Source organism: Scylla paramamosain, chromosome 26 (assembly GCF_035594125.1).
Source record: "Scylla paramamosain isolate STU-SP2022 chromosome 26, ASM3559412v1, whole genome shotgun sequence".
Taxonomy (NCBI): Eukaryota; Metazoa; Arthropoda; class Malacostraca; order Decapoda; family Portunidae; genus Scylla; species Scylla paramamosain.
The window spans coordinates 4023383-4039136 of record NC_087176.1 but is presented as its reverse complement, the minus strand read 5'-3'; the positions used below and the strand labels follow the sequence as shown (position 1 = coordinate 4039136).

The 15754-nt window shown below is 41.3% G+C and overlaps 1 protein-coding gene across 5 annotated transcripts in view; it reads left to right on the top strand.

Annotated features, from left to right (window-relative positions):
* The window catches only part of LOC135113621 (teneurin-m-like), a 156061-nt gene that overhangs the window by 119678 nt on the left and 20629 nt on the right, over positions 1 to 15754 (top strand). For all 5 annotated transcript variants that reach the window (XM_064028998.1, XM_064029000.1, XM_064028999.1 and 2 more), the window contains 6 exons: positions 755 to 965; positions 3015 to 3209; positions 6365 to 6574; positions 10478 to 10586; positions 12997 to 13226; positions 14039 to 14249. In XM_064028998.1, the coding sequence (XP_063885068.1) occupies positions 755 to 965; positions 3015 to 3209; positions 6365 to 6574; positions 10478 to 10586; positions 12997 to 13226; positions 14039 to 14249 (1166 nt within the window). The remainder of the gene's footprint in view (positions 1 to 754; positions 966 to 3014; positions 3210 to 6364; positions 6575 to 10477; positions 10587 to 12996; positions 13227 to 14038; positions 14250 to 15754) is intronic.

Genomic DNA, 15754 nt, shown 5'->3' with positions numbered 1-15754 from the left:
TTGGTGGAGGTTAAGGCGCAGAGGAAAAGAAGTGAGTCTTGATGTCTGAGGATGCAGAGATGGTGGAGGTGAAAGGAGGTTGAAGAAGGAAAAAATTTGGTGTAGGCTCTCTCTCTCTCTCTCTCTCTCTCTCTCTCTCTCTCTCTCTCTCTCTCTCTCTCTCTCTCTCTCTCTCTCTCTCTCTCTCTCTCTCTCTCTCTCTCTCTCTCTCTCTCTCTCTCTCTCATTTTTTTTCGTCTTTGTAACTTCTTTCCTTTCTTTTTAATTCACTTTTTTTTCGTTATTTTCTTAGCTTCACTTTCCTTTCTTCAGTTTATCAGCTTCTTTCACCTTCCTTCACGTCCTTCACCCTTCCTTCACTTCTTCAGATTTCCTCACTTTCCTACACTTTGCTTCTCTCTCCCTCGCACTTTCTCCCTCTCTCACTGTCCCTCCCCCACACACTCTCCCTTTCACAACCTCTTCGTTACACTCCACTTAACTTCTCTTCACAGTCTCTCATAGCCTCTCTTTCACAGACTCCCTCACTACCTCACCTTCATAGCTTCACAACCCCTCACAGCCTGTCTCTCCCTCACTCCTTCCTGAAAACCTCTCCCTGACAGCCTTCATCCCTTCATCTTTCCTGCCCTTACTCTTTCCCTCAAAACCCCTCACAGTTTCACCCCCATACACCTTCATAAGCTCTCCCTCACAACTTCACCCACTCTCCATCTCCTCACTCCGACTCCTCACATTCTCACTCTCCTGACAGACCATGGAGCAGGTGTCGGTGGAGCAGGTACTGGAAGCCGGGGAGTGGTTTATCTCCATCTACAATGACGACGGCGACCCCCATCGTGTGTCCCTCGTTATCAACAGGGGCGACTGGGAGGATGAGTGCCCGCAGCGGTGCCACGACAGAAGCGAGGAGTGTCTCATGTGTCAGTGCAAGGCGGGGTACTTTGGCATTGATTGTTCGCAGTGTAAGTGTTTGGGGGGAAGTTTGTTTTTCGTTGTTTTTTTTTTTTTTGTGTGTGTGTGTGTGTGTGTTTTCGTTCTTAGATTAAATTTTCAGTTTTTCTTCTTTTTCTTACCCTTTTTTTTTTTGTGTGTGTGAGTATTTTGGCTTTTTTTTTTCATTGTTGTTGTTGTTGTTGTGTGTGTGTGTGTGTGTGTGTGTGTGTGTGTGTGTGTGTGTGTGTTTATTTATTTATTTATTTTTATTTACTCTGTTGTTCTTAGTTTCTGTCTTCTTTTTTTATTCTTCTTTTCATTTGCCTTTTTTTTTAGTGTTCTTTGTGTAAGTTTTTTTCTTGTTTGGTTTTCTTTCTTTCTTCTTTTTTTTATTGTTTTCGTTTCATTAACTGTTCTCTTACTTTCCTATTGACTTTTCTACTTATTGTGTGCGCTTTTTTTTTTCTTTTACATTCTCATAAGCTAGTTCTTCTATTTTTTTTTTTTATCGTGTTTATTTTGTTTCCTTTTTTTAAATTTTCCATGATTCTTTTTTTTCCTATTTCCTGTGTTCATTTAAAAACTTTTCTTTTACATTCCTTTGGACTTGTTCTGTTTTTATCGTGCTTTTTTTTTACTTTCTCTTTACTTTCCCGTTATTTTATTGTCTTTTTTTTTTACTTCATCATTGATTGTTCTTAGCTAAGTGTTTTGTTTTTCTATCATCTTTATTTTTTCATTACGTCGGCCTTCACCAATAAAGGAATATAAATGAAGACCGAACAGTAATAAATCTTTTGTATATTCATCGTATTCATTTATTTTCACGCACAAAGGAATACAAATACAGCAGCAGACCTTTTGTATATTTATTGTATTCATTTCATCTCACGAAGGAATACAAAGGAAGAAGAACAAATAGCACTGAATTTGTTTTTATGTATTCATCTTATTCATTTATTTTCACACACAAAGGAATACAAGACAGACTACTTCTTTATGCTGATGCCATTCGTATATTTTCACTCACAAAGGAATACAAAGAAAGAACAAATGCAGTAGATGTGTTTGCTGGCCCACGCGAGACTGTTTGTGATAAGCCACGCTGACTTAACCCTTTCACTGTAACACGAAACAATAGCAGCAGCGGAAGCAATGCGTGAAGTCTTTATAAGCATCTACAAGAAAGTTAGCGATGAAAAGAATACATTTTGCAATTTCTTCCCAGTTCAAAGAGTGGATGTGGCTGTAGAACAAGTAAAGATGTCTCAGAGTGATTGGTAATTAGAGAAAGGTGTACCAGGTGGCAGTCAAAGGGTTAAAGTAAGAGGTAGAAGTTAGTTAAGATGGATGGATGAAAGGAAGGAAAGAATCTATATAAAAAAAAAAAAAGTGGAATTGAAGTGAAGGAAAATAAGGAGAAAGGGGAATAAAGAAACGCAGAACAAATAACATTAATTCAGACAACGAAGGGAACATTACATTCCTAAAATTTTAGCAGTAATTACCTCAAGTTAGCAGTAATTACCTCAAGTTTTCTTTTCTTTTATTTATTTTTTTACCTTATTTTATTTTTCGTATGTATTCTCTTCTATTGTCATTTGTGTTGCGTCGCTTCCATTGTGTTTCATTTCCCCTCATTGAGTTTGTGCACCTGAGATTTTTACCTGTAATTACCTGGTGTCCTTGTATCTTTTGTCCCACGTGTTACATTACCTGCATTGTATTTCACTCATCCATTATAGTGTTGCTTCTGACTTTGCACCTGAAACCTTACCTGTAATTTTGTATCTTGTGCTGCTGAAATCTTACCTGAAGTGACCTTGTATCTTTTGTTCCCCATAGCAGTATATCTCTCGCGCAGTACAGTGTTTTTTCTGACTCTCCACCTTAGATCTTACCTGTAATTACCTTTGTGTGTGAAATCTTAACCGTCGTTCGTGTATCTTCGTGTCTTTTTTTTTTTTTTTAGTGTATGCTTCAAAAATTTTAATCATATAATTGAATAGTTACCTTAAGTGTTAGTGTATTTTATTCCAAGTGCTGCATCACCTCCACTACCCCCCTCACCATTACAGTGCTGTGCCCGACGTTGTGCTCTAACCACGGGGAGTACGTGGCAGGGCAGTGCAAGTGTCACCCGGGCTTCAAGGGCAAGGAGTGCCAGCTGCGCCACCACGAGTGTGAGGTGCCCGACTGCAACGGCAAGGGACAGTGCGTGGGAGGCCACTGCCACTGCGCCAAGGGCTCCACCGGGGAGTTCTGCGAGAAAGGTAAGGAGTAAAGAGAAGAGGTGGAGGAGGAAGAGGAGGAGGAGGAGGAGGAGGAGGAGGAAGAGAGGAATTGAGGTTATTTAAGATATGGAAGAGGTGTGAAACATAAAGGAGGAGGAGGAGGAAGAGGGAAGGTGAGGTTATTGAAGATATGGAGGAGGTGTGAAGCATAAAGAAGGAAGAGGAGGAAGAGAGACAGTGAGGTTATTGAAGATATGGAGGTATGGAGCATTAAAGTAAGAGGAGGAAGGAAGAAAGTGAGGTCATTGTAGAAAATAAGGAAATATGAAACATTAGAGGAGGAAGAGAGGGTCAGAAATTGTGAGGTTTTTGAAGAAGATGAGGAGAAGGAGAAATGATAAGAAAGGTAAGGAGGTATGAAACATTAAAGGAGGAAGAAGAGAAGAAAGAGGTTGAGAAGTAGAGAAAGTGAGGTAAGTTTTTTGAGGTGGTAGTTCAGGTGCTGAGTGGGACAGGTGTGGAGTGCTGAGTTGGATGAAAAGTGGGAAGTTAGACAGACATATGGAGTGCTGAGTTAAGACAGGAACGTGCTGAGTTAGTAAAAAGTGGGAAGTTAGGCAAGTATGGAGGGCTGAGTTAAACATGTGGAGAGTGTTTTGACAAATGGATAATATTTAAACAGGTGAGAGATACTGGGTGAAAAAGAACGGAGTGCTGGATTAGACAGAAACATAGTAAGCTGAACACATAAAGAGTCCTAAGACAGGTAAGAGGTGCAAGGTGAGACGGGCAAAGGTAGTAAATTAGACAGGTAAAAAAGTGCTAAATTATACAGGTTTAGACAGAAGGAGAATGCTTAGACAGGTGAGGTGTGCTGAATTAGACGGAACATAGTGAGACAGGTAAAAGAAAATGCTAAGAGAGGTGGAGAGTGCAAGACAGGTGAAAGTACTAAATTAATCAGGTGAAAAAATGTTGATTTAGATATGTTGAGAGTGCTTAGACAGGTAGAGAATGCTGGCACAGGTGAAAAGTGCTAAGTTAGACAGGATGAGAGTGCCAGAAAGGTGAGAGGACCAGGGAGAGACAGGGAGACATTTCCTTCAGGGTGAGGGCGGGAGAGCAGCGCCAGAAATCCCTCCCTCGGGTCTCTTACTCCTCCCTTCTCTTCCGCCTCCCTGTTTTCACTGTTCATTTGGCGCACTCTCCCCCAGCGCCGCCACTCTCTTGCCTCTTCCTTCGTGCTTTTACTTCGGTGTGTTGCTTTGTTCCTCGGTGCTTTTCCCATTTCTTGTCTTTCCTTGTGTTTGTAGGATTAAGGGGACTTTACATTTATTTCTGCTTTCTTTTTTTTTTTTTTACTTTTTTTTTTGTTATTGTTGTCCATAACTGTTGTGAGAAGCTTTAATGTGCATAGTTTTGTTATTTGAAATTTTCTCCTTTTTTCTTTTCTTTTCTCTCTCTCTCTCTCTCTCTCTCTCTCTCTCTCTCTCTCTCTCTCTCTCTCTCTCTCTCTCTCTCTCTCTCTCTCTCTCTCTCTCTCTCTCTCTCTCTTCGTGTTTGGAAGATTTGAAGAAAACTGCTGATCTCTTTTTTTTTTTCTTTTTTTAAGTGATAACGCAAATTGAAAGCTTTATTAATGATTTCAAATGTTAGTTTTGTTCTAAATTTTTCTCGTCTCTCTCTTCTTTCACTTCCGTGTTTCGTGGCAAGACTCAGGTCCGGACAAGGGAGAAAATACAAACATTTATGCTATTAAAAAAAAAAAATTTCCTAAACTACAGAATTTTTAATCATGAGAAGTAGAAGAAAATATTGATATAGAAAGTTTATATCAATCAATAAAGTGTGGATTTTTACCTTCTACGCATCGTTCCTATGAACACAAAAGAATATTCACTATACGCACAGTGTGTCTGCTGTAAGTAAGGAACCTGACTCTTACCAGATAAAAATTTGAGGATTCAACTTTTTTTTTATATAGAAACTACAAACCTTTTTATTTATTTATGTACTTATTTATTCACTCTATTTTTTATTTCTTTATTTTTTAGTTAGCATCTATAATGACTAATGTGTGAATGTTCAGTGACTACCTTTGTGTTCATAATCCCTCATTTACTACACCACTACGATCACCAGTAAGACAGGCTGTATCTGGTTAGCTTCTCTTTATACCACACCAGTCATAAACTACATTATTTACTCGCTCTTAACTCAGTACCACACCAGGAATCACCACCAGTAAGACACAGGCTGTATTTTGTTTCGCTCCATTCTTTACCCCACAAAGCACTAGGCCCACTCCCGCCAAGCCTTCTGATACCAGCGCGTAACTTGATTTATCCTGGAATATTCTTCTCTGCCCGGTAACATCATATTCCCCAATTTGCGAGGTGAATATTGGGAATTGATACTCGCTGCCCTCACCACACACACACACGTACACACACACGCAGATTTCAGTACGTAATATTGCCTGTTATTTCACCTGGAAACCCCATATATTGATCTCGTGCTTCTGAAATGCAGAAATACTTCCATTATTGTTTAATCTGTCCTTTTTTTTTTTTCGTTTTTCGCTTATGTGTATCAGCAAAAATAGTAATGATAAAGATGGCTATTTTTTTTTTCTTTAACTTTTTTTTTCTTGTCTGTGTGTGTTTTTGTGCAGTGAGTAAGAATTTATTTGCATTTCTTAGTATTAGATATGGTTTTCTTCCTCCTCCTCCTCCTCCTCCTCCTCCTCCTCTCCTTTGACGTTGCTGCCCTTTTGCCTAACTCATAGAATCGGTAGTGGTAGTAAAAAATACTCTAACAACCTCGTTAGGCCCAGTAGGTCTGTTGCTGTCTGTTTTTCCTTTGTATTTCTTTTCATTCCTCCTCCTCCTCTTCCTCCTCTTGGTCCCTTTCTTCCTTTTATTATTATTATCAACATCATTATCATCACCATAACATAACCAAATGCAAGCTAAACTACACTCATCGCATCTTAACCAACCCTCGTATCTTTCTGACCAATGAAAAAACCTAATCTAACCTAATCTCCATCTTTACAGCAGTCAACAACCCACATTACTATTATCATCATCATTATCACCACCAAAATTATACTCATTAGTAACCCTCGTATCTTTCTGACTAATAAAAGGCTGCCAGTGAATTAAAAGCCTTACCTCCCCCTTTACCAACAGTGGACTGCCCGCACCCGACCTGCTCTGACCACGGCTGGTGTGTGAACGGGACTTGTGTGTGTCAGAAGGGCTGGCGCGGTGCTGACTGCTCGGAGACAGACCAGGACGCCCGCCAGTGCCTTCCAGACTGCAACAACCACGGCACCTTCAACATTGAGCTTCACACCTGCATCTGCAACCACCCCTGGACCGGCTCTGACTGCTCCAAAAGTTAGTAGTAGTGGTGGTAGTTGTAGTAGTAGTAGTAGTAGGGTTGTTTTTCTAGGTAATTGTTTTTTTATTGGTGTTTAAATCTCTCTCTCTCTCTCTCTCTCTCTCTCTCTCTCTCTCTCTCTCTCTCTCTCTCTCTCTCTCTCTCTCTCTCTCTCTCTCTCTCTCTCTCTCTCTCTCTCTCTCTCTCTCTCGTTACCTTTTAAACACCAATTACATCAAAAACTTCACACCCGGCCACACTTACGGACGGACTTAGCCCAAACAAAGTAACGAAGTCCCGAAGTCTTCACGGCTCTGCATCAAGGAACACCATCTAGTCTCTTATTTATATGCGTCACCAGGAGCCTTTGATCATGCCCTGGCCTGGGATGACGTTGTAACTCCATCAGGAGGATCGCGCCCCTGGCATTATACACGGTAACTGGATCCTAGGGTCACTGAAGGTGGTGAGATTAGATGCTGTGTAATCGAATCAGGGAGAGCAGGATTTGAGATAAGGGTCGGAGATAAAGATGTGATGGGAAGTGTGTTTGAGATAAGGGTGTGCTAGGAATGGTGTGCTGGGAAGGGTGTACTAGGAAGGGTGTCTCAAATAAGGGCGTGCTGGGAAGGGTAAGGATTTTAAATTAGGGTGTGCTAGGAAGGCTGTTTGAAATAAGGGTGTGCTGGGAAGGGTGTTCGAAATAAGCGTGTTCTAGGAAGGCTGTTTGAAATAAGCGTGTTCTAGGAAGGGTGTCTGAAATAAGGGTGTGCTAGGAAGGGTGTCTGAAATAAGGGTGTGCTGGGAAGGGTACGTGTCAATAGGAATGTTGGTTTAATGAGTGTAAATTTTAGGTGATAATTGTGGGATTAATGGGGTTTTAACAATTTACTAGTTTATTTACAGAGAGGAAGTTACGGACGTTAAGTTAGGTTAGGTCAGGTTAAGATAGGTTAGATTAGCTTAGATCAGGTCAGGTCAGGTTAGGTTAGATTAGGTTAGATCAGGTAAGGGTAGGTTAGATTAGGTCAGGTTAGGTTAGCTTAGATCAGGTCAGGGTAGGTTAGATTAGGTTAGGTCAGGTAAGGATAGGTTAGATTGGGTCAGGTCAGGTTAGGTAAGGAGAGGCGCTGGTACCAGGAAGCCTCGTCAATATACAGGAGCCGCCTCGCCAATTAGCCAGCGTGAGTCTCGCCGCGCCGCACCCAGGACGTGCCCCAAACACCTCGCTGCACAGTATAATGGCAAAGCATTCCCACGGTAATGGCGCCACGCACTAATAAGGAAGAGAAACTTGTCAGGGTTGTAACGCGCGTTGTAGTCATGTATCATCCATCAAGTTAAGGGCCGTATACTGAAACACTTCCGCGCCGCACCTCCAACATATTGAAGAGGCTTTAATTGAAGACATATGGGATTTTAAGGGTGTTTTTTATGATTCTAGTGAAAATTTAACAAGATTTCTACGTTATTAAAAGGAGAAACACTCTTGAGAAAACAGCTAATCATCTTTGTGGCTTTTGAAAATAGTCATGGTGAAGTTACAATGTTTTTTAAGGCTGTTTTTACGATTCTGGTTAAGATTTCTGCTTTACACTCTTGAGAAAACGGGTCAAGAGTGGCTTTTGTGACTTTTGAAAATAGTCTTGAAGTTACACGTTTTTTTTAAGGCAGTTTTTACTATTCTTGTGACAGGTTAAGATTTCTGCTTTACTAACATGAGAACCACTCTTGAGAAAATGGCTAATCATCTTTGTAGCTTTTTGAAAATAGTCGAGGTGAAAGAGTCAAGCGTTTCTGAGGACTGGCTTAAGTGTTATACGTCAATAAAGTGAATAACGAGGATGGGGAAAAAAAAATAAAGAAAGAAATTCACGTGTCATTCCGAAAGATCTGAATTTAGTACAAAGGGAAGCACACAACACGTCGTAATTAGGCTTCACACATCTAACCCCTTCACTGTTATGAGCTTCTTTCGCCAACTCTCATACCACTAGAAATTGTTTTACATGAAGACACGGGAGGGAAAACAGAATAGAACGTTAAATTAGTCCCCCCTATTTTTTTATTTCATTTATTTATTTATTTTTTTTTTTACACTAAAGAAATACCACAAAGAGACAAAGTGCTTAAAAAAGTTACAGGTTTTAAAAGGAATATTTATCTAGTAGTGAAGGGGTTTAAATAGCACTGGTGTGACGGAAGCTTGTGTGTTTGGCCCCTAGATGCCACTGTCCGCCACTCACTGAAGCTTCATGATAGATAGAGATGTTTCGACTCCTCCCTAGTTACCCTTGCCGCTTTCTTCCTCTTTTAGTTGTTGTTCTCTTGTTCCTCTTCCTCCTCCTCCTCCTCCTCCTCCTCCTCCTCCTAAATTTAGTTGTTATCTTTATTTTCATTTTCCTTCTAATTTTAGTTGTTCTTGCCCTGTTCCTCCTTTTAGTCATCGATGTTCTCCTCCTCCTCCTCCTCCTCCTCCTCCTCCTCCTCCTCCTCCTCCTAGTCGTCGCTGTCCTCCTGTTCTTCCTTCTCTTCCTTGTCGTATCCTCCTCCTTTTAGTTATCCTTTCCTTCTTTCTCCTTCTCCTCCTCCTTTTAGTCGTCTTGTCTCCCTCCTCCCCCTCTTCCTCCTTCTAGTTGTCCTTTCCTTACCTTCCACTCTTCCTTTTAGTCCTCCTCCTCCTCCTCCTCCTCCTCCTCCTCCTCCTCCTCCTCCTCCTCCTCCTCCTTCTCCTCCTCCTCCTCCTCCTCCTCCTTGAGCTCAAGTCTCCGGGAAGCGAGTATTGAGCAGGAAGTGTCACCGTTGGACGCTACTTCAGACAACTTGGAATTTAATAACGCGAGGCCAAGGCGTGCAGGACTCGCGCCTTCGCCAGGTTATTAACTTTGTCCCCCAGCCAGTGAGGAACGTAATTCATGGGGCGAAAGGTGTCGTGTTGTAGCGGCTCTTCGGCTGGGGCAGGGAGGGGGGAGAGGAAGAGGTAATAGCACTAGCAGAAGGGAGGAAGGAGAGAAGGAAGGTGGGTGGGAGAGAATGTGTTGTGAGCGTGTAAACATTTCCATCTCTCTCTTCGTAAGTATGTTGGAGTGTATATGTATGTAGTAACTTAACTTAACGTGCGTGTGTATGTATGCATCGTGGGTGTAAGCATAGCCATAAACACACACACACACACACACACACACACACACACACACACACACACACACACACACACACAAGTGGAAAAGGAGATAAAGATGTGTAGAAATATTGTTTTCCAAAATAGAGCAATACATCAGTGGAATGCAATATTAGAGAAACGTGCGTGTGTGTGTGTGTGTGTGTGTGTGTGTGTGTGTGTGTGTGTGTGTGTGTGTGTGTGTGTGTGTGTGTGTGTGTGTGTACATTCGTGCAAGCAGTCGACACACACGAATCATAAACAAAATATTACCATACAGCATAAAAGAAAACGGGAGATTACGAGCATGAATCAGTCCCTTGAAAAAATGAATAAATAAATAAATAAATATTAGAAAAACAAAGATAAGAAAATAATCAGTCTTTATACCAAGCCAGCAATCCTTCAACGCACCACAGATTCACACACGCACTTTCTTTTTTTTTTTTTTTGTATTTTTTAGCAGGTAAGGAAAACACTACAAACAATAAGTAACTAAAAAAAAAAAAAGACTCGCAAGCAAGAAAGGAGGAAAAGATAGAGAAGAAGGAGAAGGAACAAGAGGAGGAGGAGGAGGAGGAGGAGGAGGAGCAAGTCATTCAAACAGCAAAAAAAGGAAGAAAAGAGTTTTGATTTGAATTCAGCCAGCCTTTCGAATATTCTTGACCACTGACCTTCAAATTCAACTCGTGTGTGACCTTGAGAATTCCAAGTGAGGGAGTGACTGTGGGAACCTGACCCTTCTCTCCATTCCCGTCAGAATCCTGCTCCCTGGACTGCGGACTGCACGGGGTGTGTGAAAATGACGCCTGTACGTGTGAGGAAGGCTGGAAGGGCGACAACTGCTCAGAGAAGCTGTGTGACCCGAGGTGAGTGGGGAAATGTGGTGGTCTTTGAGGGTATTTAGGTCTCTCTCTCTCTCTCTCTCTCTCTCTCTCTCTCTCTCTCTCTCTCTCTCTCTCTCTCTCTCTCTCTCTCTCTCTCTCTGTCCTTTTATTTGGTGTTTATCTTGTTTTATTTAGGATTTTTCTTTTTTTTTATTTTGTTATATTTGTTTTATTTTGTTCACGATGTTTTTTTTTTCTTTTCCTCTTTACTCTCTTAGTCTTTATTTTGTTTTATCTAGGATGTTTTCTTTTTTCTTCATTATCTTTTGTTTTTCTGTTTTTTTCTTTTATTTTTACTCTGTTCTCTTTACTTTGTTTACTTTTTTTTTATTTACAGCGTTTTGTTTTGTTTTGCCTAGTACGTGTTTCGCATTTTCTTTTTATGTTTATTTAAAACGTTTTCAGCTTATCTTTTCTTATATATTTTTTTTGCTTTATTAAGGACTTTTTATCTTATCCTATTTTATTCACTTATTTATTTATTTTCCGTCTTTTTTTGTATGTGTTTTGTCGGTATAATAATTCGATCAACAGCGGACAGTACTTATTTTTATTTATATCTACTAATTTTCTCTCTTTTTAGTCTTTTATCGGTACAGTAATTCGGTGAGCAAGTGAAGTACCTATTACAAAATTTTGGCGGCTCGGTAACATGCATTAAATCACAAATGGTGTCAGCGTGGGAGCGTTTTGTCTCCATCACCACCATTAGCGTCATGTGATGTGTAATTACCGCCACTCACCTCGCCGGCACAGGTGGTGGTGGTGGTGGTGGTGAAAGGTAGTTATAGGTTAATGGTTGTAATGGTAACGAGAATTATATGACATTGGTGATTGTATTGATAGTTATTGATAGTGATGATGATGATGATGATGATAATAATAGTAATGGTGGTGATGATCGTAATAGTAATAATGAAAAGTAGTTTTAGTTCAATGGTTGTAATGGTATTGAGAATTATATGACTGGTGGTTGTACTGATAGGGATAATGATGATATTAATGGTGGTAATATTAATAATGGCGGTGATGATCGTAATAGTAATAGTGAAAGGTAGTTATAGGTTGTTCTGAAAGTAGCGAAAATTATGACATTGGTAATAATGATAGTAATAATAATAATAATAATAATAATAATAATAACAATAATAATGCCTCTGATTGCAGTGATAAAGGTAATTAATCTTTTAAATCCTTTCTTTTTTTTCATTTTTCAACCAACATTTGATTAACTTTTTTTTCCAGTTTCTCTTGTATTCTTATATTCCTAAGCTCATCAACCAACTGAGTTCTGACAGCTTTCTTTTATGTTCCTGTATCACAATATTCTTATATCAACTGAGTTATTGCATCTTCCTTTATTTTCCAATGTTTTAACCCATTCACTGTGACAGGCAACAATCCACACCTTTAGAAGCACTGTATAAGACCTTTATAAAAACCTACAAGAACGAAAAATGGATTACAAGAACAGGTTTTCCAATATATAGACAATAAAATGTTCATAGGTGGCTGTGGAACAAAAAGGAATATACCTGTGTAGTTTGTCATCAAGAAACCAAGCGTTAAATAGCAGTGAAAGAGTTAAATCACGTGACTTTTTTTCAGCTTTTTTTCAGGCTTCTTAGATCAGCTGACTCTGTAGCTTCTTTACTATATTCATGCTCCTTATTAAATTACCAGTCTGATTGCATCTTCTCTTACGTTTTAACCACATGTAGTTTTCTTTGTCCCAGCATTCCTGAATCGACAGCTTCCTCAGCGCTCTTAACGTATCCCTACATCAAGCTAACAACTCGCAGCCTTCACTTCCTTTGTTCTCAGATCAACAGTCCTTCCTCATACTTTTTTCATGTCCTTATATTCACTAACATTTAAGTTTTCTTTGTTTCTACATTCTTAAATAAAAATAAATTTTGTTGCGGTTTCCCTTATATTCTTACTACATTCCTAAGTCAGCTAACACCTCGTAGCGTTATTTAAATAAAAAATATTATTGGAGTTTCCCTTTTATTCTTACAAAATTCTTAAATGACTAATAACTTTCTTCATACACCAGCGTTCATGTTCATATTCCACATCAGAATAGAACAAGAAATAACGGGTTCAAGCTTGAAAAATTTACCTTCAAGAAAGAGATAGAAAGGAATCGGTTTTCATGTAGTGAAAGAGGGATGGAACGGATACAGTTGTTAGTGCTGAGTCATTCGGGAGCTTTAAAAGAAGATTAGATAGATTTATAGATAGGGATGATAGATGCAAATAGGAAAACAGGTAGGCATATATATTACAGGGACTGCCACGTGTAGGCCTGATGTCTTCTTACAGCATCGATAATACTCTGTTCTTCCCTTATACTACGCCCATCCTGAACCAACGCCCTTCCCAACAGGTGCAGCGAACATGGCCAGTGCAAGAACGGGACGTGTGTGTGCATGACGGGCTGGAACGGCCGCCACTGCACTCTATCGGGCTGCCCAGGGAACTGCCGGAACCGCGGGACCTGCAACGCAAGGGGCGAGGACGGAATCTGGTCATGCAGCTGCGAGAACGGGTGGGACGGCCCTGACTGCTCCGCCATGCTGGAAACTCTGTGCAATGATGGCAAGGACAATGACAAAGGTTAGGAGCATTACGCTTCTCTCTGCTCTAGTTAAGATGCCATTAAATTTTCCTCCTATCTCAGATTAAGACGTCATTAAATTTTCCTCTCCTCTGTAGTTAGGATGCCATCACATTTTCCTCTTCTCAGTAGTTAGGATGCCATTAAATTTTCCTCTTCTCAGTAGTTAGGATGCCATTAAATTTTCCTCTTCTCAGTAGTTAGGATGCCATTAAATTTTCCTCTTCTTTGTAGTTAGGATGCCATCACATTTTCCTCTTCTCTCTGGTTAAGATGTCAATGCATTTCTTCCTTATCTAGTTAGAATACCATTAGGTTTATCGTCTTCTCTAGTTAAGATACCGTTGGATTTCTCTTTTCTCAAGTTAGAATATCGTTTAGTTTTTTTCTCTCTCTCTCTCTCTCTCTCTTTTTTCTAGTTAAGATACCATTATTTTATTTATTTTTTTTTTTTTGTTAGGATACAATTAGCTTACCGTCTTTTCCAGTTGGATTGAACTCCCTTCTCTAGTTAGGATTCCATTAGATTTCTCTCTTCTCTTGTTACGATACCATTAAATTTTCTCTTCTTGTTCGGATATCATTATTTTTTTTCTCTTCTAGTTAGAATACCATTAAATTTCCCTCTTTCCCGGTTAGAACTATTAAATTTCCTTCATTTTTTACTTAGGACCATTAGATTTTCCTCTTCTCCAGCCAGAACCCTTAGATTAGCCCAGCACCCCAAGCCTCCCCCAGTCAGCAGAACACAGACTCTGATAACCTTGAGCCATTTCCTGCGTGTGTCTCCACTGGTCCTGCCCACCCACAGACGGCCTGAAGGACTGCGAGGACCCCGAGTGCTGTGATCACATCGCCTGCAACGGGTCCCAGCTGTGCATGTCCCGAGCCTCTTCCCCCATAGACCTGCTGCTCCGGAAACAGCCACCCGCCGCCACCGCCTCATTTTTCGAGAAGATGAAGTTCCTGATCGAGGACGACTCGCTGCAGCACTTCACGCACTCTGAGGCCTTCAACAAGAGGTAAGCGGAGGTGCCGGACCACTGGGAGTCTTTATGTCAGTAGAATACATTGAACACACGCTTTACCTCAGTCCAAGAGTTGCACTTGCTCTTTGTCCATGACAGTTGTTCAATATTTAGTCTCATGTACCAGTAGGAGTAAATGTTGTTGGTTGTCCTGATCTTCAATGTATTCCAAAAGTGTGCAATGATCAGTTCGCACAACAATTGTCACTGACATTGGTTCATCTCACGTTCCTGACTTCTCTCTTTAAATTTTATGTAATAATCAAATAGAAGTGTTCCTTGTTACTGAGAGCTAACCATGACTCACCTTCAGTGCCTCCATAATGGTGCCAACCATCACACCAACTCCATTCATTCATTGTTTTGACCTCAGCTCTTCCTGTTTCCTTTTTCGTGAAAGGCTCCAGGTTTCAGTGTTACCATAGGATTTATTATTCTTTTCTTTAAGGTTGACATGTAAAGCATTTCCCTATTCTTAAATTTAAAAATAAAATACATTATATTCATATAACCTAGAATTAATATTTTTTTACTGGAGGATGATACTATTTCAAAGTATAAAGTATTTTTATCACTGTACTGCATCCCACGCGTACCATCTGGAAGTTGTCTGTGTTTGTCTGGCGCTGGGTGGCTACAAAACTAGCGTAGTAACTGTACTTCAAAACGCCGTTTGTTATGGGTGTGACACGGCTGAGGCGTAGTCACGTTTGTGTTGCTGCAGTAGACTGTGGTAGACATTGGGTCCAGAGGTCGCCCGCCAAGCCTCGTGGAAAACAAAACCTGGCGTTTGGTCTCAGCCGTGTTCAGTTTGAGGGTCCCGTTGACTGCTGGGACTCCTGGGGTGAGCATGTTACCTGCAGACCCACAGTGGCCACCTCTCTCACACGGGGCCCTGGAAGTGACCACGCGCAGAGGACAAGGTTTTGTTTCGTGGAGGGTTTCACGGGTGACCTCTGTGGTTCGCATCCTCAAGCCACGAGTGCAAGAGTGTACTGTCGCACCGCTGGCTTCACCCCGCAACTCTGCCGGGCCGAGTGGGTGAAGCCAGTACTACACACCACTGGGCTTCACGCCACCGTGTCGGGAGTGTGGTGAGCCCGGCGGTGCTGCGTCCCCCTCCCCCTCTCCCCTCCCCCTCCCCCTCCCCCTCCCCCTCCCCCTTCCCCTTCCCCTTCCCCTCCTCCTCTCCCCCACCCCGCCCTGAGTACACTGGCGCCCCGAGGACTTGAGAGCGAGGCCATGTGACCCGCCTTAGGTACCGGTAGTGTTGAGGTACTCTGCAGGTGGCCGCCCAAGCAGAGTACCAGCTTAGCAGAGTTGTATGGGGTACCCGTGTTGGATGCATTAATTTGTGAGCAGGATACAAGTACCATGTTGTGCCTCTCATCCCGCCCCCCTGCGTACCGAGCCGCCTCTTAGAACAGGTACTCCTCTTGTCCTGACTCGTGCCCAGCTGCTGGATCACCACTCTAAGGTCCCGTAATGTGCAATACTTG